Source organism: Haemaphysalis longicornis, unplaced genomic scaffold (assembly GCF_048455015.1).
Source record: "Haemaphysalis longicornis isolate Haplotype H1 unplaced genomic scaffold, Haemaphysalis longicornis Haplotype H1 scaffold_1, whole genome shotgun sequence".
NCBI lineage: Eukaryota > Metazoa > Arthropoda > Arachnida > Ixodida > Ixodidae > Haemaphysalis > Haemaphysalis longicornis.
This window is the reverse complement of record NW_027526203.1, coordinates 147,910,787-147,937,042: the sequence shown is the minus strand read 5'-3', so window position 1 is coordinate 147,937,042 and position 26,256 is coordinate 147,910,787. Positions and strand designations below refer to the sequence as shown.

The following is a 26,256-nucleotide window of genomic DNA, read 5'->3' as shown; positions in this document are numbered from 1 at the left end:
TTCGAGATTATTTAAGAGCCGCTGATCATGCGCTTTATTATTCTCCGCCCTCAATCCTGGGGCGGTGGAGGCGGCACGTAGCTGTCCGCGGGGGCGCCGTAGCCCGGCTCAGGTGGCGGGGAGTACGTGTCGACGTACGGCGTGGCCGGTGGGCGCTCGCCAGTACCGCAGTAAAAACCGGGCTCCCCAGGCGGCTGGTAGGTGTCTCTGCTTCCTGGTGGTGCGGGGGGCACGTAGTTCCCACCGGGTGGCCGGTAGCTGCTGCTGTGACAAGGCAAGTGGTTAAGAAATGAGTGGTGAAAGTTGTCGACCCTTCGACGTGCAACAGTTTTGAAGTGGCTATGGCTAATACGTTCGTGCACTTCATTTCTGAAACGTTTCATTTTTTTTCACCACAAAGGAAGCACTTTCGCCCAGGTGTGCATGAATGTAACTGATTTCAGGAAGAAAGATTCTAAACTGTGTGCGAAAACCAGCCGTTTGCGGCAAAGTAGAGATTTCGTCGCTTAGCTGATTAAATATAAACAAATGCTGCGGCAGCCTGAAGCCTAAGTGTGCCACACTTAGGCTTCACGGTGCCACAATTTGGCACCGTCGAAAATAAATGGTAAAATGTTGCATTGCATTGCCGCCAGCAGCACAACTTTTTAGGAGACTAAGCTTGTCAGTACACCTAGTAAGGTAGTAGAATTGGGAAAGTCTGAAACCAATTAAAAATTCCACGCCGCAATCAATAGCTCTCTAGGCGATGATCTGTAGGCCCTGCACGCCTTGTAATGCGCTACTGCGAGCGCGAGACCTGTCTAGGTGAATGGCTGGCTGATTGCTGTATTACGTACAACGTCTGCATACGGTGGGAAAAAATAACGTGGCCATGACGACGAACTAAAAGTTCATATTTGGCCTGACCTTGCCGTATTAAAGAAGCTTGATTACTGTTTACCATAATTTTATGGCTTATCGAACCACATAGCCCTCTCTCTTGATTGACGCCCTGAACTCCTTCGTCAAGGGGGCCAGTCAAGCTGGACGTTGGCTTTGCGACGCCACGAAGCGTTCGTCACCTACAGGAAGGGATTGAAGAACGCGAATATGGACGCACTGCACCACCTTCGTATGTCGCTTGGAGAATCGATTCCCAGCCTCAAAGGGCCCGCGAAGACAAAACGAAATATGTAATACATATTGAAAAACTTCAACATTTCGCATTACAGTAACGTATTGTAGGCAGTGGTGACATAACATACGGGCCAGCATTAAAAGATAGCGATCTCTCTGCTAACTGCATGTTGCCATTCAAGTGATACAATGAAACCGAAGAAGACGCCTCCGATAATCCCCCTGTTGTATTTCCTTGCGGCGGCTTACATCGGCGGCCGCCAAAAAAAAATAAGCAACACTTCGTGCCGTCATGGAGAAATCTCTGGAAAGTTGCTTTGGAGCGCCACTGCTTGATACGTTATAGTGAACATCTCGGTTATTTTAGATTTTCGCGATAAATCTGGCATTAGTGTTATCCGGAAAAAGCAGCCTTTTTAAGGAACCAGGGTATTTTAAATTCATTGCCTCTTCAATACCTCAACAGCAGTCTTCAATGTTCCCATTGATCCATTCCTTAGGGCCGTGAATGAGTGTGTGGTTTTTATGCACTCCGCGATATTTTAAGTGCAGAGTACTTTAGGGGCTCGCTTTGTCGTCTTCGCTCGCTGTAACGCGTAACGCATAATTTACGTTCTAAGATGTCGAGCAACTGCTGGAATCAAGCGCCGCAGCGAGATAACGGACCCAAGCCGCGCCTGGCGTAGCGTCGTAGCGGCGTCCCACAGAGGCTTCGAAAACACAGCGGTTTATATAGTCATAACCTTTTGAATCTCGTGAACCGCTGGCGCTTGTCATACATCTCCCCGTTGTGTAGCACAAAGAAAACTGCCGGTACACTGGAGGCAAAATATACGCAGTTAACCGACAGCGCCAGCTTTCGTTTAGGTAGGAACGCTAGTTCGGTTGGTTTTTACGATAATAAGCGAAAGAAAGTGGCTAAGGCGTTGCGCTGCTGAGCACGAGGACGCGTGATCGATTCCCGGCCGCAGCGGCCGCTTTTTTGATGGAGGCGAAAAGCAAAACCGCCCGTGTGTAGGAAATTTTTGCACACGTTTAAGGTCCCAAGGTGGTCAAAATTAATCCGGAGCCCTCCACTATGGCACGCCTGATCGCCTGCGTTGCGTCGGCGCGTTAAACCCTACAATCAATCATCAAGGGTGTGTGAAAGAGGACTGATACAAAGTAGCCCAAAATGGGTTATTTCATGTAACCCCTCAATGTTCTTTATTTAGGTTTCTTCACTACGCTACATTAAGAAGAGAAAGTCTCATCATGGCGTACTGTTGATTTTATGCAGTATTTATGCATTTTATGCATCTATCTGCAGTATTTTCAGCGAAGAACTAATTGCGTACTCATTTATTCTGGCTGATAAAGAAAACCCGCGAAATATTAAAAATACCATGTGACGGCGCCTCCGCGTGCATTAGAGTGCATCGTAAAGCAATGGCCTTAAACAGGCTGCCTCTGAGTTAGCCAGAACGAAATAAACAAGACAGAAAGAAGAAATCGCGACCGAGTTAGTGCCTTATCTGCATACGCACCCCGCGAATCTTGCTGTTGCTGCTCCTTCCATGCATGCCATTATCAAGGTGATGCGCTGTCTCTTCTGGCGGGTGACAGGCGAAACGCTTTCAATCAGCTTATTTGGGGACGCTGCTTTACAATGCGCGCGGAAGCGCCGTCACGTGGTATTTTTCATATTTCGCGGGTTTTCTTTATCAGTCAGAATAAATAAGTACGCAATTAGTTCGTCGCTGAAAATGCCGCAGTTAGATGCCCCTCGCGGGTACCTACAAGTGCCTCATTGACACTTTAGTGATTAAGAAAGTACTTCTCGAAATAGATAAATTATTAGACTTAATTAGTTAAGTCTCATTAACAAAAAAATACTGTCCGCTTCTCCTCAGTACTGCAAACATTATGCACTAGGTTTTCTTCGAGTAAAGCCATTGCTCTTTTTTTAAATGTTGGTGCATGATAGCTGGGACACCCTGTATAGATGCTGTTGAATCTCCCGATGGGTATGCGTCAGTAATCATCTGCATCATCATGTAGATTTCCTGTGCGAGTAAAGTGATCATCCCCGCTAAGGGCAGGCATGGCTCCTGTCTCGCTTCTCTCGTTCTCCTGTTAACATTTTGGTGCCGTTAAGACCGGGAGAATGAACACGTGCGGCGAAGGAGACCACCGACGTCCCCTACGGCTTGAGGTTCGCTGAGCCCCGCTGTTTTGACTGCTTTTTACGCTGCTCAGCCCCACCCTCAGCCGGAGGTCAGCATGGCTGGAACTGACCACCTACCGACGACTGACCAAATGCGTGCGAAGGATAAGCTGCGCCGGCAGCAACTAATCCTTCGCGGCACTACTGCGAGATTTCTGAAGGCAGCGACGAATCTTCTGGATGCTACCTCAGAGCATCCGCACGACCTCAGAGAGGCCATTGACCAGCTGTAGAGCAAGTACACCGCACTTCATGAGGTCGATCAGAAAATCATGGATCTTTTTGATAGTGATGAAGTGATAGTGATATGTCATGCCATAAACCGCCTGCGCTCTGCCTTGAAGTCTCCGAAGGCTGTCAGCCTGTGACTTAAGACCGACGTCACTTTCGCACATCCAGATGACCCCCTTCAACGCGGCTCACGCACGTCGACCTCGGCAGTTGTCTTTCCAAAGCTGCAGGTTTCTACATTTGAAGGTGAGCCACGTGGGTCCACGTGGACTGGGGACCATGTGGAAACAACGGCCGACAGTCACCCGAACCGTCCCGATACCGTCAACGTGAGCACTACGAACCGTTTGGAGCTGTACTTGCCGGTGGAGAAGACAGATGCCTTTACGTTCATGTTCCCGATGGGTAGCGAAAGAAACATATGCGGATGCGACCACTTTGCGCTCACCATGACGTCCGCAGCCTCTACTCAGGCTAGCGTGAGGCCAGAAACTTCTCTTGCGAACATCTTCTCAGTGACGGCGTTGCAAGAACCCGCTCCGTACAACGCACAAAAGGAATGCCTACCTCAAACTGGCTGCCTACCTCAAACCGAACAAGATCAGGTGATCGAGAACAATTTGTCTGACAACGTCCCGCAAGTCCTTGTACAGAAGCAAGCCATCGTTGCAGCACAAGATTCTTCAGACCAAAAGACTGAAGATTGGGTTCAGCCGAAGAACTTGAGAGAGGGAGCCTTCTGCAAGGTAGCATTGAGCGTCCCAACACAAGACGGGTGTGAACAATGTGAGGCTACGCGTCCCGCAGACAAGGACGACTGGGCTGCTTCCACCCAAGCAGGCGACAAAAAACGTGAGGCAAAGGACATGCAAGAAAACGTAGAAGCCACACCGTACGTGTCCGAGCACATCGTCGTTGCAGAACTCACGGACAGCGAGTCCTTACTTGAAGTTTTGGAAACCCGTGGTACGAACAAAACCGGCGTCGCAGCGCCGCTACACTCGCTGCACAAGGGCTACCGCAAAAGCGAAAGTTCTATAGGTGCACAGCATCATCTTCAGCAAAATAGGTACATCACCGAAGGGCTGGAAGCGTTTCGAAGACCTTGGAGCACAGTTTTGTTGGCGACGGCTTCAGCTTGGAACCCCTTGGCTATCCTGAAAGCGGCGAGATGGTGCAAGCACCGCTGGAAATGGAAGAGAAGACAGAGTTTGCCAACAGCGATCCCTGTTTTGACCTGGATGGAGAAGCAAGTTTTAGGACTGTGGACATATTGTTCGTCGTCGCACCGATTCTCTCGCCGGCGGGAGTGAGATATGTGGTTAGTCTTTGAAGCAGTGGAACCTAATGTTACGGTGCCCGTGTCTAATGACGGATGAAACCTAACAGGCTGTCTTATCCCACTGTCGCACTCTACTCGCTAGACACCAGAGCAGAGGCATCGGTCCGTCGAGAAAAGGAACTCCGTCGCAATTCGCTAAAACGAAAAGTGACCCACATCCTTACGAACGACGTGTGAATGATCTGCGGGCTCAAAATGGAACCGCGACTAAGCGTAGGCAAGTTTCAACCCACCAGGAGCGGCTCATCTCGTAACGGAACGAGGAGTCAAGCTACCACTTAAGCTCTCGGATGATCTAGCAGGCACTTTGCGCAAGCATCCTCCATAAGGAACGTGTTGCAGGACGCAGGAAGGGATCGGTTTGCGCTGCAACGCTTGTGCCAGAACATTGAAGAAAGCTGCTTGTACCCCTTAATAGCAGACGTGAACGTTGCGCGCGCGGGAGTGTGTTGAATATCCTGATGGGCATGGATCAGTAATCATCGGCATCATCATCTAGATTTCCCGTGCCAGTAAAGTGATCATCCCCGCTAAGGGAAGCCATGGCCCAAGTCTGCCTTGCGTAGTTCTTCCGCTACAGATGCTTTTTTTGCAAAAATACGCTAAAGAGCAGCCAACGTGATGATTTAAAAAAAAAGGTGCCCATACATGGTAAATTCTTCCACGGATACGTTGCCCACAAGTTGCACAGACGTTTACGCAAGTATATTCTCAGAAATATGCCGCAATAGGCAAAACAGCGTATGTACACACAACTCAATCCTCCCGTAGAGTGGTGTCTTTGCACAAGGCTTACAGTGTCGGAGGTTGGTATACAGCGCTGTCGATGAAATCAGAGCCAGAGGGAACGCTGGGTGGCTGGTAGCTGGTCTCGCCTGGTGGCTGAGGTGGCACATACTGGTCACCACTGCCAGGTGGTGGCGGGGGCTGGTACGTGTTGTTCCACGACATGGCGGCTGGGCTTTCCTCTATATGAAAGCAACGTAGAGAAATGTGTACCTGCAGGCATGCACGTATTATATTTTGAATCGCAACGCTGTAGGAAAGGCACTGCGCTCAAGATTTGGAAATACCGGGATTCGTTCCCATAAAGTCTGAGATACACTCGCATTGCTACAACAGACACCTTTTCAGCCATCGAACTCAGCTACAGAATTCGGTAGTGTGAACGGAACGACATCCATTTGCTGGAGCATGGTCAAACGTTATGCAATTTATTTATTAATTGTTTTTAAAAACACCGCCTACAGTCCAAAGACGTCAAAACCATCAGGTGAAATAGCATGCACGCAGTCGGAATGCAGTATATTCGTTTCAACAGTTCCTACAAAAAAGACTACTTAAATGGGTTATTTTGAAGCCCATACGCTGGAATATTTTTTGAATGATTTATCCTTGCTGATCGCTGCGGAGGTGGCACAATATACGAACGAGATAAGTTATTGTGCTGTTTATAAAACGTTTATCCTCGCAATTCTTCGCCTTGTTTCCAGCGATTCAAGCCCACTAGAGCAAGGCAGCTTCTGGGTAGTCCACAGCGATATAAAAATAGCACCGCTGCTGGTGTTACTCCTTTGAATGACAAACTATTCTCCCTACATCGGGCACAGCATTGCCGGTGTAACACACACAGTTTGTTGGGCTTGTGATCCCGGCCTCTACAGTATACGTCGTATCGTATTTTTACCGAAATGTAAGCATTACAAAGAAATCGCTTACAATAACGCCTGGATGTCTACTACATTCCTAATCCTCAGCTCGCGAAAAGGGGTGGGAAACTACGAGAAGACAATTCAAAACTATGCTTATTTCCTCATATATTAGCTGGAGAAGAATTAAGACAGTGCGTAAATGTAACCGTTCCAAATGCAACCGTTATAATAGCGTAAATGCAAATAACTGGTATAAAATGTTAAAAAAAAACAAGAAAAATATTAAAAATATGGAAAATGGCTAATCGTGTTACGCCCTGCATTTCCACAATAATGCAGATTTCGCGAAAGTTCTAAATGTAATCGTTATAATTGCATAAATGGAGATGATTGGGGGGACAGGATTTAGAAAAACCCAAAAACTTGGCTATAAAGAACTCGCACTCAATACAACCGGCATAACAGTGCTACGCATTAGTAGATAATTCTCTCCATTTCTGAAGAATTTTTTTGTCTCCGCCGCGAAGCCGAGCGTGCTCAATGTTTTTTGTGCTTTATATTTGGGTTACACGAACCGCTATTCGTCAGAAAGGGGTCAGATGCGGACACTTTATACGGACGACATACTTGAGCGCATTCTGCGGTCGATAGCCACGTGCGAGCTTCAAGAACCTAGCCGAGTAACGCCTTCGCGTTGGAAGAGCTCTTCAGGAACCCACATTCTGGCCCAAAGAAAATGTGGACTCCCCTAGGATAAACAAGCAAAGGCAAAGAGCCGCGCAGTGAGGAAAAAGTGAATTAACGACGGCCGGCTGAGCAAGCTCGTAAATAGCGGACGACAAAGGACGACGGCAAACTCAATCAGAGGTGATGAATTGCTTTGCAAGCTGGTGCAGTGGCGTCCAAAATAACTAGAAACAAACAAAAACAGATCTGTTTCACGGAATTTCCCAGCGTGGCCAGGTCCCTTTATAAAAACCTGGTGGTGATAAAGTTCACGGGGGAGGGGAAGACAGTCAAGATTTTAAATAAACCTGACGGCTTCAAAAAGCAATAAACAAATGCTTCAATAGTGCGGTCAACAACGCCTCCTGTGTGGGAATACGCCCACACGCCAACCCTTGAACGTTAGCCGCCAGGAGGAATCACTCGGATCCGGTGTGCTCTAGATATGTGCGTGATATCTTATTTTGGCAAGCTGAAGTAGGAAGGCTTTGTCTGCAGATTGGTCTGTATGGATGCAACGGTAACAGATAAGTAGTTTCAAGCACGTTGCCTGCCCTGCTGGAAAATGCTCCTTGCCTCTGCGGGTCCCCGATAACAGGTGAACTTCGAACTTCCCGTAATAAAGTGTCTAGTTCTGAACCACTACGCTGCCGTGACCTGGACGCTCCCAGAGAGCGCCTACAAGAAATAGATGTCCTTTGATACTATCAAAAGATGGCTGCTACTACAGCAGTCTATGCGCAATTCCAAGCACGGGCGGAAGAAATTCTCATCTATAACCCAATAGTTAGGCGAGTCGTTGTAAAAAAATCAGTAAAAACGTGCCTCCGAGTGTTATCGAACGGTCCAATTCAGACCGTGCAATCCTCTACCCATGCAATGTTCCACTGCTTAGTTATTGTAACTAAAATTTCAGAGATGGGAATATGAACATAGCAGATTTTTTCCTCGAATATGTGTGACTCTGACAAGCTGACAATATATTGGTGCAGATAATAATCTCCCGCCTTCAACCACTCAAAACAGCTTTTATTAGTCCTCATTGAGGGTACTAAATTATATAAAAATGCCCAAAAACGCCTACTTGAGATATGGAAATCAAATAACCGAGAGTGCAGCGAGAGTGACATATGGCGCTGCGCAGGGGCACCACCTCTGATCGCTCCGTACCTTTCATTGTGCCTCAACCAGTTTCTCACGTGCAGCATAGAGAAAACGCCGATGTATTAAGGGCATAGGGTACGGCGAAATTTTAAAGAATGACTTCTCGTTTTTTCGCAACTACCGAAGTATATTTCCTTATTCGCATTTTGCCTAATCACACTTTTTCTCAGAAAGTCGTCTTTCTGCCTCAAAAACAGTTTTTCTCTAAGCAAGTGGTAAGTGACGACGACCCCTTTTAGAATGTGCTCCGTGTTTATTGCCATTTTTTTCCATCAAGAAATCTCCACCTACAGATCAAAACGCTTTTTGATACTAGCTGTATTAAGAAATACCTTGGCACCATTGTATAGCCGATTTTTGAGCCAAGGCAATCAGAAGACACTGTGCACTTTTTTTCTACATTTGTCCTTCGGAGCCGCGCACCAAAAAACGTCCTTTTTGGGGTTCACACTCTCCAGATTGCTACATCGGATGCTGTTCTTTCATTCAATGATAGCAACGCACGAGCCAGCATTTTGAAATCATTCGTATCACTTCGACGGTCATTACGAAGCTGGTGCTTACTAAATAAATGACTCAAGGATAACCACCTGATTTTTCCCTGACATATACGTACGTTGTCATATCTACTGTGCCAGAATTGAAAATATGCACGCAGCGGTTTTTTGTCACGCAATTTTTAATATGCAAATAAAGACAAAATTTAGCTACTGGAGGGAAAAAAATTCATAAAAAATTAGTTTCAATCTGTTTTAAATAATTCTGGTTCATTTAAAAGAGCCTAAAATCTGAAACAAATGTTTCTATTATTTAAATATCTTTAGTAGATGCTGAGAAAAAGGTTCCTGTGTATCTGGAAACATGCTCAACACTATAGAAAGCTACGTCTGAGCGGAGTTTTCGCGTAAGGGTGGGAGCATCACTTTAGTAGAACGTACATTCAAGAAAACGGGGTCCGCAGGGTGGAGTACTAAGTTGCACACTTTTCATTGTCAAAATGAACTCACTCCAAAAGGCACTTCCACCCGCAATTTTCTACACAGTCTATGTTGCTGATATTCAAATCAGCTCTAAATCTTGTAGTCCCTCAATCTGCGAGCGGCAGTTGCAACTGGGTGCTAATAAACTTAGAAAGTGGGCAGATGAAAATGGTTTCAAGATTAATCCCGAAAAGAGCATAGGCAGCGTGGAGTGCGGCCTGATCCTGCATTTCGAAATAATAATGTAGTGACCCGTCAAGAATGAACACCAGCTTCTGGATATTCTGCTGCAAGAAGCATTCACATTTATCCCCCACATTAAACAAGTCATAATTAAATGCACTAAAAATATGAACGTTATTAACACAGTATGCAACCAATCATATGGTGCAGATGAGACATGCCTGCTCCGTCTTTTCAATAGTTTAGTGCGGTCGCGCATAGACTGGGGAGGTGCGGTGTATGGTTCTGCTTTAAAAACAGCTTGAAACATGATCGATGCAGTGTTGCATTTAGGGCTCCGCCTTGCGTCTGGGACTTTCCGGACAAGGCCTATAGAAAGCGTGTATGTTGAAGCCGACCAGTCGTGCTTAGAGCACCAGCGCACATACATGGCGCATTCCTACTGCGTGAGGGCTACGTCGATAAGGAATCATCCGTTGAATGCTATTATTCGAAACAAATCATCTCAAAGGTTGCTTTTGGGCCGTCCGTCACTCCCTCTGGCAGAAGACCTTGGCTTCACCCTGACCGATACCTACAAAACAAACCTCACCGAGTTTGTTGCACCTTGGAATCTCCTCCGCCTCATCTGTGACATGTCTTTCAAGAAAAGTGGCAAAAGACACGCGCCCAAAGAACTAACTTTACAACACTTTCTACACTTACAATACAAGTACACATACACTGCTTTTTATACGGATACCTCAAGTCTGCCACTGCTGTGGCATGTGCGGCACATGGTCCCCACTTTTCCAGCACAAGAACGCTAAACAGGCACACAAGCGTATTTACGGCAGAGGCACATGCTATTTTAATAACCGTTAACATATAACACGAACACAAACACAACAGTTCATTGTATTTACAGACTCCTTAAGCGTTGTAACAGCGTACGCTCACGCAAAAAAAAGTAAAAATGCGATATTGAACAAGGTCTTTAAAGAAATTATGTCATCGTATGCTTTAAAACACACCATAATAGTATGTAGGGTGCTTGGACACCGCGGAATTAATGGCAATGAACATTACAGACCAAAGCGTCGCTGCAGCAGCAAGCACTCCGCTGTGAAATCGATGTCCCTCAGCTGTGCTATCTTAACATAGAACCGCTCATTCGTAAGGCATTGCGAAAACGCTGGCAGCAACACTAGGACACACAGACAGGAAACAAACTGCACACTATAAAACCCCAAATTGACAGCTACTACACAGAAGTACATCACACAACAACCGAAGTGTAGATATGCTGCCTTCGCGAAGGCCATACATATGCCACGCATTCCCATCTCTTAAATGAAGCCCCACCGCCACGATGCAACAGTTGTGGACATCGCCTGTCAGTTTTCCATGCTCTCATTGAATGCCCGCACTTCCACAGTGCGAGTCCTGGAACCGTACACTCAAATGATTCGACTTCATCCGTCATGTTTTTAGCTCATGTTTTTAGGTGATCCACCCTTCATTCCGAGTAAACGGCTCTTTGCTTACCTTGGAGACATTTGATTTTCAAAAGGCATCTCATACCGCACATGATAACAAAGCCCCTCAGAGAGGATAGCTTTGATTGAACATGCATTCTTTACTCCAACCTCACAATCATTCGGCTAACTCCAAAGTTTGTGTTTTAAATTATTGGCTCTATACACCCCACACTAACCTATCACAATTCTATTTTACTTAAAATACTACACCATAAACGACACAATCATTGTGTTGGTGCTCTTTGGCCTTAGTAGCCCTTGCACCAGAATATTATATATATACAAGAAAAGGAAATTTCGAAGAAGGTAAAAACCACGATTGTTGCCAACGTTTCCGCAAAGAGCAGCACGAAGGCAAGTCCCTTTGCTGAAACGCTGGCAACAATCGTGGTTTATACCGTTGAAAGTTTTCTTTTCCTTTGTTCTCTACCATCTTTCCAAGTTATATATATATATATATATATATATATAATAGGTTTTTATTTGTCGTAGAGGTACAGAGTACATGACGGGTCAGCCCAAGCCGAACAGGCTTGTCGGGCTGTACCCGGCAGCCAGTGTCAGGACACTATAAATAACAGCAGGAAAAAAAGGAAAGAAACGAAAGGTGAAGGTGAAAAGAAACGAGAACAGGGAAAAGCAATAACAAAAAAGCAAAAATAACACAAGAGAAAAACGATCAGAAGCAGTAAAGCAGTGTGTAATGCATATATACAAAATAGAAAACGCAGAATTACTCAACTTCAGAAAAGTTTTCCCTTAAATACAGTTTGAGAGCATGTTTCGATGAAATGGATGAGATATCAGTGGGCATAGAATTGAATATATCGGGAACATAATAACTGCGCACAAAACGTTCAAATCGCGTGTAACATCGGGGTATGCGAAACAAAGGATGACGTCTCAGGGGTCTTGTAGGCACAAAACGAAACAAAAAATCACTATTCACTATCTTCTTTTCCTTGTTCCGCGTGACTAATCTTTTTGCCCATGTCAAACACGTGCATGGGCATATCTTGTTTTGACCCCTCTTTCACCCCCGTTGCCACGGGGGAGGGGAAAATTACCTTGATAATTTTTTTCCCCGCTATTTGTATACCAATGTACACTCATTTCCTGTCGAAACTGCCTGTCCTACTGCTTTTGGGCGCGACCCTTGCCTCCCACCAACAGAAGGCACGTGTCTCTTGTTTCAATGACCTTACCCGGCTTCCTAGAACGGGTGTGTATGGGCAGATTTCCGCCCTTTGTGAGCATTTGCATATCTTCTTTGGAACGTCTTCGTTCCGCGTGACTAACTTTTTTGCCCATGTCAAACACGTGCATGGGTATATCTTGTTTTGACCCCTCTTTCACCCCCGTTGCCACGGGGGAGGAAGAATTACCTTGTTATTTATTTTTTACTTTTTAATTGTTTGGTTCTTCTCTCTCTTTTTTTCCCATGTTCGTACCGCGTGACTGTGTGTTCTTGTTATCCTTTTTATAATTTATTTTCCCGCTCTCTCTTTATTCTTTTGCTACCCACCAACCATGATCCATTTGTACAAACTCTCCCTCCTCTTACCTTGCCCTCGCCCTTGCTACATCTTCTGTATATATATAACTCTGAAAGGAAATTATTTTGTACTGTGGAGAAAGGGAGTCCTCTCCCTGAAACGTCAGTAAACTTTTATTTTTATTTTTAATGTCCTTCTCGTGTGTCTCTGTCTATACTAACCTTATATATATATATCGGAGCCCCCACGGGTGGTGTGCAGGAGAAACAACAAAAACATTAGGGATGTCCTGACCTCTTCCAAGATAGGAACTAAGACGGCCGGCGGATGCAGCCCTTGCAGGAAGCCTCGATGTCAAATATGCACGCACATGTCCACAAGGGATACTGTGGTCAGTACAGCCTCTGACTTTCGTCTAAAATCAGAGGAAACCTGAACTGTGATAGTTCCAATGGGGTATATTTGCTCGAGTGCATGGTGTGTCACCAACAATACATCGGGAAACACAAAAGTCGTTCATAAATAGGTTTAAAATTGACAAGTCACATTCCAAAACTCTGCCATCTCTCCCATTGACAAAACACGTTAACATTCCTGGGCACTCTTTTGACCACCTCAGGGCTACGATATCTCCTATCTCCATGTCTGTGGTCTCGGCGGTTTCGCGGGAGGGGAGGACGAGAGGTGTAGGGATCCCCTACTACACTCTAAAATGTTTAACGCGTAGTAAGCGTGAAAAGACCTCCTGAACGTCATGAACTTCGTTTCGCGTTGTTACCTAACGCGTTGTTTCCTTCCCTCTAAGCGTAAAGCAGGCCACGAAAAACCCCCTTTCCTTTATTTTACGCGTGATGCAATCGCCTATGCATGTCAGTTGGAAAATTCACGCTTAGGAAAACCCCGCGCCGCCAACCGCGCTTCTCCTCGTCCCGCATATAAATATCCTGATACATATCCGCAAGGGAACCGCGTGCACGCTGCGGGATGCTGCTGTGCCTTGCGCGTTATTTTCTCATGGAAAGGCATTGAAAGGTGGCGCTCGCTTCAGTGATTTTGGCGGGAAAGCAGACCCGCTGGGGCCATTAGCTCTTGCACTCACTTTGAACGTCGTGTCCGCATGCCTGTAATTGAACTGTGCACTGTGGGAAGTAAGTGTTCGCGGTGTAGAGTGCTTGCCGTGTGCTTAGTGTGAAGGAACCACATAATGAGCAGGGTGGCATCGATTGACCTGAGTGCTGTGCCGCGCGGAAGGTGCAAGAACACGGATTGTGTCGGCCTGGAGTTCTCGCGTGATACGGCGGCGACGAACTCGACTTTTCCGGCCGGATGGTGTGCACAGTGTGGACACTCTCATGCCATGCATGCTTGCTTGGAGTATTTAAGTAAGCAAATTATTTCCAATTTCTGTTCTGATTATATGTTCTAGAACGATTTTTGTACAGCGACGTTTCTAATGTATTCCGTAGATCTCCCTATTGATTTCTGAACTTTCCATAAGTGTCCGGCTAAGTTATCTACGTAGCTCATGTTGGACATGGGTCATGCGGTCGACAGAGAAAGATGACGACATAGAAGGAAGGAGAGTGTTGCTCTCGCTGTTGTGGCTGCGAGCTTATTGTCTTGTTGGCCGTCCAGTTTCCGCCGCTCTCGGCGTCGGCTCGCGGTATTGGCCATTTTCGTGCGAGAACTGCTCGTGAATGAGTCGCGTGGCTCCTAGGGCACAAGTGTGGGGAGGGCGCAGTCTGCTCGCTCCGTCCTCCGCAGAGTGCCTCAAAAACGACAAAAATATCGTAGTCGGGAAATTAGCATAGTCGAAGTGCACATTACGAAGTGCTGAAAATTGTGTCGCATTCTACATAACCACCGCGTTAAGCCCGGATAAAGCTGTGTGTTTGTGCTGCACATCGCGACTGAAGTTCGCATGTTGTACGAGAGGGCGCAACACATGAGCCTCTACTTATTTATATTGAAGCCGCTGTTGCCAACACACCGCTCTAGATACAGCCGAATTAACTGTAGCGGCGCAGCAACCTAACCTTATATATATGTTAGGATTGCGTCAGCTTCACGAATTTCAGACTGCCGGGGAAATCCCCTTCGTGTGCAATTAATATCTTCTCTGCTATTAGGCAGGACAGATATTCCTACCGTATACAGTACATTACGTGGAGCCATTGCTTCCGCGGGCGGTGGTATTAGCTGTCCGGGCAGCGAAATTTAGCACTGACGCAGTCACGCCTGTTCTCATAAGGAAAGTGTACCGAAATACAGCAAAACTTCCTTTCTATGCGGCTTCACGTGTGCTTGGTGTGATTCCCACGGATGTAACAAAACGCTTATCTCTGGAATGCCAGCGGTGAAATTTGCGATAAATGCTTTATTCATACAATAAAATTTGGGAACTGCTATTCCCATGTTAACACTTTTTCCCTGAAGGATGAACATTTGAGATCCCGCATTGATGGCACATCTGTGGGTATCTAAATAGATTGGAGACCATTTTTTTATGTCTTCGACTCTCCTACAATCAAAATTTTTATTTCCGAACCGATATTTTATCAATTTCGTTTGCACCGGTCCCGGCCACCCAGCACAACATGAACACCTCATTTCTGCAGTAGAGCTCAGGCCAAGATAACTAGAGTGACTCCTTGCAACCTGCTTGGCCATGCCAGCTTGAAAGCGATGGGAATTTCTGCGCAGTGAAACGTTTCCTACAACGTTTTTTTGAATCCTGTGGATCACTGGGCCCTAAAACAGCTCAATTGTGCTTCTTAGAAATAGATGCAGTGTCTGTAGTGCTTTTCAGTGAGTAAAATTGTTGCAGAGTGAACAAGTCGACATCGGCCGTGAGGCGCGCAAAACAATTCTAGGATTTCCCTCTAGGGTAGAAGATGGACGCGTGCGATCACAGCACTTTAAAAACAAAACCTCTTCGCAAGGCTCCACCTAACAATGTGCGGTTTTTTCAGACCAGTCTTCACCACGATTTGCACAATGGCACCAACAGAATTCGGAGGCCGCAGCGAGTACTTGGATGGCTTGGCAACTGGTAAGACAGCCCCAGGCATTATTATATCCCTCTTAATTGGTTAAAGCTGCAATATTTGATGCGATTTTATTGGCGCCAGTGTACGCTTTTCTTTTATTTTGTTTCTGCTCAAACCAGGTACCCCTGCTGTCGGAGTACAACGTATGCTGGAATTTAGTTTAATTCCATATTTTCTCTTTCAGCTTGCCTTTGAAAGTGAGCTGAGGTTTTCAAACACTGTAGAGGATCATGAAAAACGCCTCAGAAAAGTCCTGCCAGCATTGGCGACACTGTGATCCTTAGACAAAGCTATCGCACACGCGCGACATGTATCTGCGGCCAATGCTCGCAAAAAGCACCTAATTACAACGGCGAGTAAAATGTTTTGTAACAAATAAAGTTTCAGGGACAATAAAAAAAACCTGCATTATGCTAATATTAGTTTCGAAACGAATACAAGTCCACAGTTTCCACCGAAAAAGGATGAATGAACATTAATAAATCCGCTGTGACAGCACTCAATTAGGCCCGTTGAGCTCTGTTCCAGAAAGGGAGAAAAGGGTGTGTTGGCACCAGGCCCCTACAGAATTCTTTAGGTAACTGGACACCACTTTCTACAAAGAACATTCTTCTGTGCCAATCGCTCCCAAAGGGTAACCGGGCTGGTGCGTGCTTACGCTGAAAAGCACATGCGGGACGCCCCGTTGTCTTTTGCAGGCTTCTTTTTCTGGCCTCTCCAACATCAACGATTGAGAAGGGTTAAAGGCCAACTGCACTCAGATTTCCCCTCGACAAAGTTTATTTTTAATGCGTAGTAAGTGCCCCCAAATCAGCTAGGACACAACTGGTAGCACCGTGAAACGCCTCGTTAATCAGTCAGAAGCGTTTAAAAAAGCTCCGCCGCAGACCACGCTGCACCTTCCGGCGGATCGCGCGAACAGCCATGACGCGCCTGTGACTTTTCAGCCGACGGGGGCTTCTTCCTCTGGCCAGCCACGCAGCTGGAGAACCGGTCGCGCTCTGCTGCGCACGCTTCACCCATTTGCTGCCCCGTGCGGACGTAGAGCTTGCGCGCAGGCTTGCTCCCGAGCTGGTGACCGTCCGGCAGTCCGGCCGCTCGCAGGACGGCTGCAACGTCACTGCAATGGCCGCGCTCTCCTTGGTTTCGGTTTGAAAATCGCCGATTTTTGCAGGCCGCTTGGGCGTCCACGCGCGTATTTCAGCTGTTGCATTTTGCGTGTTGCTTTCTTTTTAAGCAGACTATAGGAAAATAGGGTTTTTAAGAGGTCGAAATTTTGAGTACAGTTGGCCTTAAGGCCTCGGTATTACGAGGTTTTAGATGAGACTTTCTGAAATTCTTGCCGATATATCTTCGGACACTCTGTCTTGAAACTCGAAAGGGCAAGACCCAACTCACCTTCCTTGTCTGCTAGGAGGAAAGAAGTAAGTGACCAAGGCCAGGCACAACGGCTGCTAGCCTTGTGGCGTCCAGTCCAAGTCTTGCAAGGCAGCGGTGTTGTGTTTTGTTTGCGCCACCTACAACAGATTTAATGGCGCAAACACAGTGTGAGGCTCGTCGACGAAATAATTTTGGTGAATTTATAATTCTCCAGGAATTGAAATTTGTCAGCGGTTTGTTACATCCAGTAATACTTTTGTGTTCATTTTTATCATTGCCAGGTTTCACCCGTGGACACTGTTGGCCGGTGGACTGCATGGGCAACGTGAAGAAGCTGGTATGCGGCAAAGAGCACGGAGAAATTGTCAAGCTGCGACCGGATACATCGCTGCAAGAAGACTTGGTGCAATGCGTGTGTTTGTTTTACGTAAGGGACATTATGTATCCGTCTGCTTTCGGGCAGTTGCTAGGCTTTGTTCAAGTAGTGGTTAGACGTGCTGGCATCGACGAAATTCCGTGGGCTCAGAAAAAGCTACGTGATTTGCTGACGAAACCACACATCGATTGAGTGACGTGCATTGCTAAGTGACGTCAAGAGTTCAGCTAAAGGCCATCCTATAATTCCTGTGTTATTTTCAAGGATTGTTCTTTCATTTATGGAAAACTTTTTTTTAAGTTTTACGTCAATAAAGGTTGTATTCTCCTGCTTAGCTCTATTTCAAAATACAAAGCTTTAAGCAAAGCAATTGTCACAGAATTCCTGACTCAATTTTCTTGACAAAGGTACGTATGATGGCGACGAAACAATGCACTTGGCAGGCATAACTCTGTGCGATCTGCTAGGTCACTTTTAAAAGACGCTCAATGAAACTTTGCTTGCAATGACGATAGCATTCCTTGGATTTGTCACAGCCAAAGTGTTTTGAGCCATGTAGACCGCATATTTATTGCTGCAGTTGTCATGTGACGCTTGTCGATGCGTTATACCTCCCTACCCTTAGTCAAGGTAAAAGAAAGAAGTTTTACTTGATGCGGCATTCTCGTGCTCTGTCAAATGCCTTTCTAGACGTCAGAAATCATTAAAAAAGAAAGCTGAAAGAGGATAATATTGATTCTGCCTTATTTACGGGCTTGGCGGCTGCTTGGAGAATTTTTACTTATGCCCGCCAATAAATGGATAATCACAAAACTCAAATTTCAACTTTTAATTTTTGCTTACTATCTGTACTATAAACCCCATTCCTTATAGTACAACTATAGCAAGCTCATGTTACGCTGTCGCAGTGCCGTGTTCTAGGAAGATTGCACATAGCTGATATTTGCAAATAGCCATTTGGCGAGCATAAGTAAAAATTATCCAAGCACGCGCCAAGCCCATAAATACGGCACCGAAAATATTAACCTCTTTCAGCGTTCTTTTTAAGTGATTTCTGAAGTTCATAAAGACATTTTACAAAACAGGAGGATGTCGCATCAAGTGAGTAACAATACTCTCTTTTACCTTCAATAAGCGTTAGGGGGGTCGCCAGCCGCGGATGCCAAGCGTGAACGCTTAGCGTGAAAGCGCACCACGCCTAAAACAAGCGTGCAAAAAATATCATTTACTCACGATTTCCACGCGTTACGCATCCAGTGAGTCACGCTTAGGAAGCGTGATTTTTCAGCGTGAAAGCACACCAGGCTTAGAACAAGCGTGCAAAAAATCGCCGACACTCACGCTTGCTGAACGCGAAAAGGTTTACAGTGTACCTTTTCACGAGGTTCTTGCTCACTATCATCTCTCTCGGAGGGCCTACCCAGCGCCTCATTCAAACCTTCTCGGTCTCAGAAGTCGGCATTGAGAATTCTCCATATTCCCCTTCGCTTCGTGGGGCAGGTTCGTTCACTTTGCACCCAACCTTGAACACCACAGAGCGGACTAGCGACGCTGCCTTTAAGAGGGAAGAAGACTGAAAGGCAGCCCTTAAAAACGGCGAACTGTCCGTCCAGCTCCTGGCTGTCCAGAGGACCTACGAAATGGCCGACGGCCACGGCCTTCCTTTACCTACGTACCTACCTACCGCAACAACCTACCTACCTACCGCAACAACAGGCGATCGCCCTCCGAGGGGCGCCCCAACGTAGTTCTTCAGTACCCATATAAAACTTTATTTACTGATTTATTTATTTAGCAATGCTGCAGACCCCAAAAATGGGACCATTGGAGAGTGGCATCTTGGTAAAATAACAAAAGCGACTCTATAAGGCTGAAGTCGCGGAAAAAAACAATGATATTCAAGCAATATAGACACTACATGCAAACAAAAGCAAACATTGCTGGTCAGTTAGAGATCAATTTTTAAAATTGATCGATATTATTTGTTTCAACCGTTTTACTATCAAGGTCATCCCATTATTTTGCAGTGCGTGCAATACAGTGTTTGTGACGTTGTCTGGTTGAATAACCGGAAGAGAACTTTAATATTCACCTGTGGTTCTGTTTATTCGACCATTATCTATTTTTTTAAAAATCGCGCTTTGGCAACTAGCTCAGAGACGGAAGTGCGGCCGTATTGATTGGAAATAAATAAAATGTTTGTCTGTGTGTCTGTCTGTTTTTGTCTGTAGTAAATGTTAAGGTATATCTTCTGGAGCATACCTTTTCAACAATAAACAGCCTACATACCATAACATAGGACACAACACATACTCAAATATTGACTTGGCTATTGGTTCGGCAATTCTCTTTCCATGTCTTGAGTGGGGTGTGGGCACCGCCCATATGGCAGTGACCACTTCCCCACTTCACTGACATATATAGGTAGAGGCCCAAGCAGTTCATCTTCCCATAATAGGTTTAATGAGGCACGAGCTAACTGGAACACATTTACAGAGACATCAAAACTACACCACACATCCATAGGACACCTACACGTTGAAGAAGCTACCCAACTCCTCACGGCGCACATCCTCGACGCCGCCGAAAGTCCTTTCCCCACGCCTCTGGTGCCCCGAGCAACCAGCGGAGGCCGTGGTGGAATGAGGATTGTAGGCGGGCGCGAGAGGCCCAGAACAAGGCGTGGGGTATCCTTCGTCGGTACCCCACGTCGGGAAACCTCCTCTTGTTCAAACGAGCCAAGGCGTTAGGAAAACGTGTGCGCCGTGAGGCAAAACGAGAGAGTTGGCACACCTTCTTGACATCCATAAACTCTTACACAGACACACACAAAGTCTGGACACGAATACGAAAACTAAAAGGACAACAGACACACAGCCTGCCCCTGGTCAGTACAACAGGGGACACACTAGAAGAGCAGGCTAACACACGTGCACAAAACTTCCAAAACGTTTCCAGCTCTGCACACTACACAAACACTTTCCTGAAACATAAAACCGCTTGTGAAAAAAAGTCCCTACATGACAATAACAGGCCAAAATCTGGTTACAATTCTGAATTTACACTCTATGAGTTGCGGGTTGTCCTGAGCACATGTAAACCTTCAGCTCCAGGGGCAGATAAGATTACATACACCATGATACAACACCTACACCCAGGCACTCTTGAAACACTCCTACACCTATACAATAAATATGGCTTTCGGGGCAGATTCCACACTCTTGGAGGGAGGCCATAGTAGAGGCGTTCCTGAAGGAAGGGAAGGACCCTTCCTCTCCCGCCAGTTATCGTCCCATCGCTCTAACAAGCTGCCTGTGCAAGCTGCTCGAGAAGATGATAAATCGCAGGCTCGTGTACTTCCTTGAGTACAACGGTCTTCTCGAGAGCTGCCAGGCAGGCTTTAGGGTGGGGCGATCTACCAACGATCAACTTGTTGCGTTGGAATCCTTCATAAAAGATGCATTCGCTCATAAGCAGTTCTGCCTTACGGTATTCTTTGATCTTCAAACGGCTTACCACACAGCCTGGCGATATGGCATCCTTAGCGACCTGAAGTCCTTTCGTGTGTCAGGTAACATGTTAAATACCATTTCTAGCTACATGTCGACGAGGACATTTCGTGTTAAGGTTGGGTCATCTCTGTCCGGGATACATGTGCAGGAAAATGGTGTGCCGCAAGGTGGAGTTCTAAGCTGCACATTGTTTTAGTTAAGATGAACTCCCTCCGAAAGGCATTGCCACCAACCATTTCCTGTTCCATCTATGTAGACGATGTTCAAATATCTTTTAAATCCTGTAACCTGTCAATTTGCGAACGTCAAGTACAGCTCGGTGTTAAGAAGCTTGCTGGATGGGCGGACCTTAACGGTTTTAAACTGAACCCGGGCAAAAGTACTTGTGCTCTGTTCTCCCGCAAGCGCGGGCTTAATGCGGACCCTGAGATTGCTCTTGGCCGTGCATCTATTCCTGGTAAAAGGGAGCACAAGTTTTTAGGTGTCATATTTGATGACAAGCTCACGTTCATACCTCACGTCAAAGCACTTAAACATAAATGCCTCAAAACACTAAACATTCTCAAGGTCCTCTCCCACCAATCCTATGGTGCAGACAAAGAACTACTTCTCCGGGTCTTTACCGCCTTAGTCGGGTCTCGGTTAGACTACGGCGGCGTCGTGTATGGGTCGGCATCAAAAACCGCACTAAAAATGCTTGACCCAGTACTCCACTTGGGCCTCCGCCTTGCGTCGCGTACGTTCCGCACTAGCCCGGCAAAGAATCTATACGTCGAATGTAACAAATGGTGCCTTGAGGACCAACGAACGTACGTGGACTTGCTCTACGCTTTCAAAATTTCATCGATGAATAACCATTCTTTTAAACCTGTTTTTAATGATGCATCCACATCACCAGTGTTTGTAAATCGCCCGTCCGTTCCTTTGCCATTCTCACTTAGAGTGAGACAGGAAGCTTCGGATTTCAACATCTCCTTTTCAGACATTTACACATCTTCTTTTACTGACGTTTTACCACCCTGGCAGCTTCAACCTGTGTGTTGTGACTTGGCTTTCATGAATATTGATAAAACCAGGGTACCACAAACTGCAATTTTGCAGCACTTCTTCTCTCTGCAGTACAAGTATCAATGTGCAGAGTTTTATAGTGACGCATCAAAAACTGCAACCATAGTGCCTTGCGCTGCTCATGGACCAAACTTTGATGCATGCAGAACCATGAGCACATACACCACAATTTACTCAGCTGAAGCATATGGCATCTTACTCATTGCACAACACATTCTTGAACACAAAATCTCGAAGGCCATCATATATACAGATTCCTTGAGCGTTGTGCGCGCATTGGCATCATACAAGCCATGCAAAAACAGAATTGTCCATATGGTTTTCAACACTATCATGTCTATATATGCCCAAAAACTTGTTCTGGTGTTGTGCTGGCTTCCAGGCCATGCTGGGATTGCTGGCAATGAGGTTGCGGATCAGAAGGCCGCAGTTGCTGCACTCAGGAACACAGTAGATATAACAATACTACCACAGAGTGACCTTAAGCCACAAATTCGACAATACCTCCGTAGGAAATGGCAAGCACAGTGGAATGAACAGACAGATAACAAACTACACGTAATAAAGCCACACTTGGGACGATACACAACTGACTCACACAACAGACACACGGAAGTCGCCTTGGGTAGGCTGCGGATAGGGCGCACCCATGCAACACACTCGTATCTGCTGACGGGATCTTCTAGACCCCAGTGCAGCAGGTGCGGAGAGGCTCTATACGTAGTGCACATACTAATCACATGCAAGGCACTTCACACAACATGACACAAACACTTCAGAGAACTCTACAGACAACATATTCCCCTACATCCATCGTTTTTTCTAGGTGACGATGCCATTGTTTCCGTGAAACGTGTGTTTGAGCATTTGTCAGACGTCAACTTTTCAAACCTCATTTCCTATCACACATAATGAAATCTGGCCCTATACACCAGCCATGCTCATTGTCGTTTTGTGATTTTACTTTTGTTTTTGCTGACTTTACTTAGTGTTTAAGGTTTCACCCCTCATATATGACTATTGTTTTGGCGCTCTTTGCCCCAGTTGGCCTTGCGCCATAAACATCCAACCATCATCATCAAATGTTAAGGTATATCCAACACGCTGTACCCAAAATTATTTAACGTCTCTCAACCTGACAAAATGTGTAGGCAGGTCAATATTTCGTAACAGGGAAACCACTATTTATTCAAATAACAAAAATTCAAAAATCTATAACCAAACCCAGTCCTATAAATACTTGGTAGGTCCACCAACATCGTCGTTATCCTGGACTACTTATTTTCAAACAATACTCTAACAAATATCCCGCACCCTTGCTTTTGTCCGGCAACAGCAACGGTCAGCATTAGCCAACATACGAAAATTTCCACTTTTCTCTTAACTTGCATACGCTTTATACTCCTGGCACCATTTGCAAGCCAACCTCACGCACAATTTAGGCTGCACTCCAACCAAGCTGTCCCATGCTCTCGAAACTAGTGTTACTGAACTAAAATGAACACTGTTCCCTGTAAGTCATAGGGTGGCCGTATCGACTCCCGTCCCGGATTCCATATCCGCCGCAGAAAATTGGGCTACTTGTTTATTACGTGAATACATCTCACTAGCGAAAAAAGACAAGTACGGAGAAAGTTCCACACATGACGCTCGCGAGCCTCCTGTGTGCATCCCTGTTTGTCTGCGCGTTTTTTCGCTAATGATAGGTGTGCAACCTCCTGCCTTCGTTCTAGGTATTGTCACGCCTAAGCATCCCAGGGTAAATCTTTGAGTCTTCTTGTGCAACTATTCTTTCATCGTGCACATTCTACGCCTGTATTTCGATGTAAAGGGACCAACCTGTCCTACTGTCCATAGACCATCAGACTGATCGCTGCGGCAGCATTGCGGCTCCTAGAGACCGCATCTATACGTACTAGGCTGAAAAGTAATCTTGGTGGAAAACCATTGTAAGAGATATTATTGCTTGTCAGAACTTTACATTGCATTGTAAGAGTATTAGGATTGCAGCTTTGCTCTGGTACATTGTTGCAACATTCCGCGTTTACTCGTTCGCCTCAATTATTTCGTGCATAGCAATCTTTACCGACTACTCCCACAGCTGTAAACGTGTAACGCCCAGCATTTGCAGAATAAGGCCTAATTAGTGAACTTGGCATATTTATTTGCATTATAGAGTAAATATAGATACTTGGTCCTAGGATTGTAAGAACCACAGAAATGTAAAAAAATTAAAAATGATAAATAATGTAAAATTGAACTAACGAAAAAAATATCTATCTACCTTTGCACACCCCACAAAATGCCAACACGAATTCAAAGCCGCGAAGAAACAAACCGAAACAACCCTTTTCCACTCGTACTACCCCCTTTTCGGCCGAAAAAGGTGTAAAATAGTTCAGTGTGCAAGACATTTTGGTACACATGACACGTAGTTGACGCTTCGAGAATTCGTTAATATGAAAATCGGCGCGCACAAATGCATTTCAGAGAAAGCAGAGTGTAGTGAATGCGCTCTTTCCCACTGTTCGACGGAGCTGTACTTACCGACCAAGGTTCCTCATTCTTAAAAGGGTGATTCATTTATTTCCGTCGCAACCAGGCCAGATTATAACTGTTTGTTTATGTTTTCAGTCGGCTACTAAAGCGGTAATTTTACGAGTTCAAGGTTTTTATAACACCATTTTGAAGAAAAAGGTCCCAGGTTGGCTCCCTGTAACCTTTGTTTGAGAAGCGACGGAGACATCTTTATGAAACAAAAAAATTGTAAAAAGGTATACTTTGCAGCATCCTAAACAAGTTGACTATAAATTACCTGAGAGTGATCCTCCACTAACGTATCCTCTACTCGAGTCTTTTATCTGATCGCGGCAGCTCGTTAGTTTCCCTTAACGTAACTCCTATCATTCTAAGTTTGTTTTCAAGTTGTTTAGTAAGGCGCCAAGTTTCCGCTCCAAATGTCATCCCCGGTAGGACCCACTGGTTGTATATTTTTCTTTTCACTTATAGAGGTAGAGGTTACCAGAAGGCAAAATTATCGGACAAAATAAATAAAAAGTAAGTGTCTTATCTATTCCTTCCTCAAAGCAGAAAAAAACCCCGAGAAGGCAAGCAGAAATACGAAATAGAAACGTGAAAGCGGGCGAACCATGCAATGTCCTGCATTTGAACAAAAATGCCCATTTTTCGGCAGTAAGCCTTATAAGAAATGGAGGGATATAATTCGTAAAAGAGGACTTCGGAAAGCAAAAACACGAAACACAGAAAACCGAAGAGTTATAACGAAGCAACCGAAATAAAGATGTCAGTTATTCACCTCTTTAACAAAACTAAGGCAGAAAAAGTACCCGGAAAAGCATAACAAAACTGAATAAAAAAATCGTGAGAAGTAATTACCCGTGCATTACTGCTTGTACTAGCACAGATAACGGGCAAAGTCACATCGATTCACGCAGCTAAATGGTGTAAATGTTGATAATTTTTTAAAAGAAAAACAGGAAAACTGTAAAACGTTACCATACCGTAACGTATTTGAATACTCATAGAAAAATCTGGGATAAAAAAATGATAATGAAGACAAGCAGTGTAAAATGCTGCGATCAGGTCACCATTCTCTCTGAATTTCGGCACTTTTGTGCTCCCTTGCCTTCATTCCTCATCACAATTTGAAATGCTTAGGATACTGGATGGCTCTAATTGGGTAGCGGCATTTGTTTTAATTTTTCACCAATTTTTCATCACCGTCACCACCATAATTTCTCATCACCATCATGATTAGCCGGCAGACAGAAAGTGCACGACGCGTTTTTTGTGCGTTTGTTTTGTTACTGCCAAACGTAATGGCCCATTTCTTACAACCTTTGGACTAGTCCTGGAAATCTATACGGATACCAACTTGGTGTACAGTTCAAACGCGTTGTACTGATACAGCCATTTAGGATGAAATTTTGATTTCCGCACAGTCAGTTCTGACGGGGCATAAATCGACTCACAACGAAGAGCGACAGCTGCGACCCTGACTTTACCAAATAGAACATGTGATGTGTAAAAACGCTTAAAATAGAGGTGAAAACAGGAGCCGTCTAAACTCACTTTTTCACACGTCACCAGAACAGGATGAGATGCCGTCTACGGACCCTCGAAGCGAAAGCGCTGGTATGGCGCCTATCTTGCGGTTAAGAGCCCATGCTTACGATAAGGCATCTCTTATCACCAACAATCCCCCGCGTTCCGTTTACATGGGCGAGTCCA

General features: G+C 45.5%; 1 protein-coding gene across 6 annotated transcripts; it reads right to left on the bottom strand.

Moving 5' to 3' along the window:
* Window positions 1–26,256, bottom strand: LOC144137813 (uncharacterized). Of its 6 annotated transcripts, none has more exons than XM_077669842.1 (4): window positions 26,098–26,210; window positions 17,068–17,186; window positions 5,695–5,897; window positions 1–264 (listed from the first exon to the last, which is right to left on the bottom strand). In XM_077669842.1, exons 3-4 carry the CDS (start codon window positions 5,847–5,849, stop codon window positions 51–53), a joined length of 369 nt encoding a protein of 122 aa, XP_077525968.1. In that variant the 5' UTR covers window positions 5,850–5,897; window positions 17,068–17,186; window positions 26,098–26,210; the 3' UTR covers window positions 1–50. The 6 variants fall into 6 exon arrangements, with proteins under 6 accessions (XP_077525968.1, XP_077525960.1, XP_077525944.1 ...); XM_077669834.1 differs by having other exon boundaries at window positions 5,695–5,866; XM_077669818.1 differs by lacking the exon at window positions 17,068–17,186 and having other exon boundaries at window positions 5,695–5,866; window positions 26,098–26,256.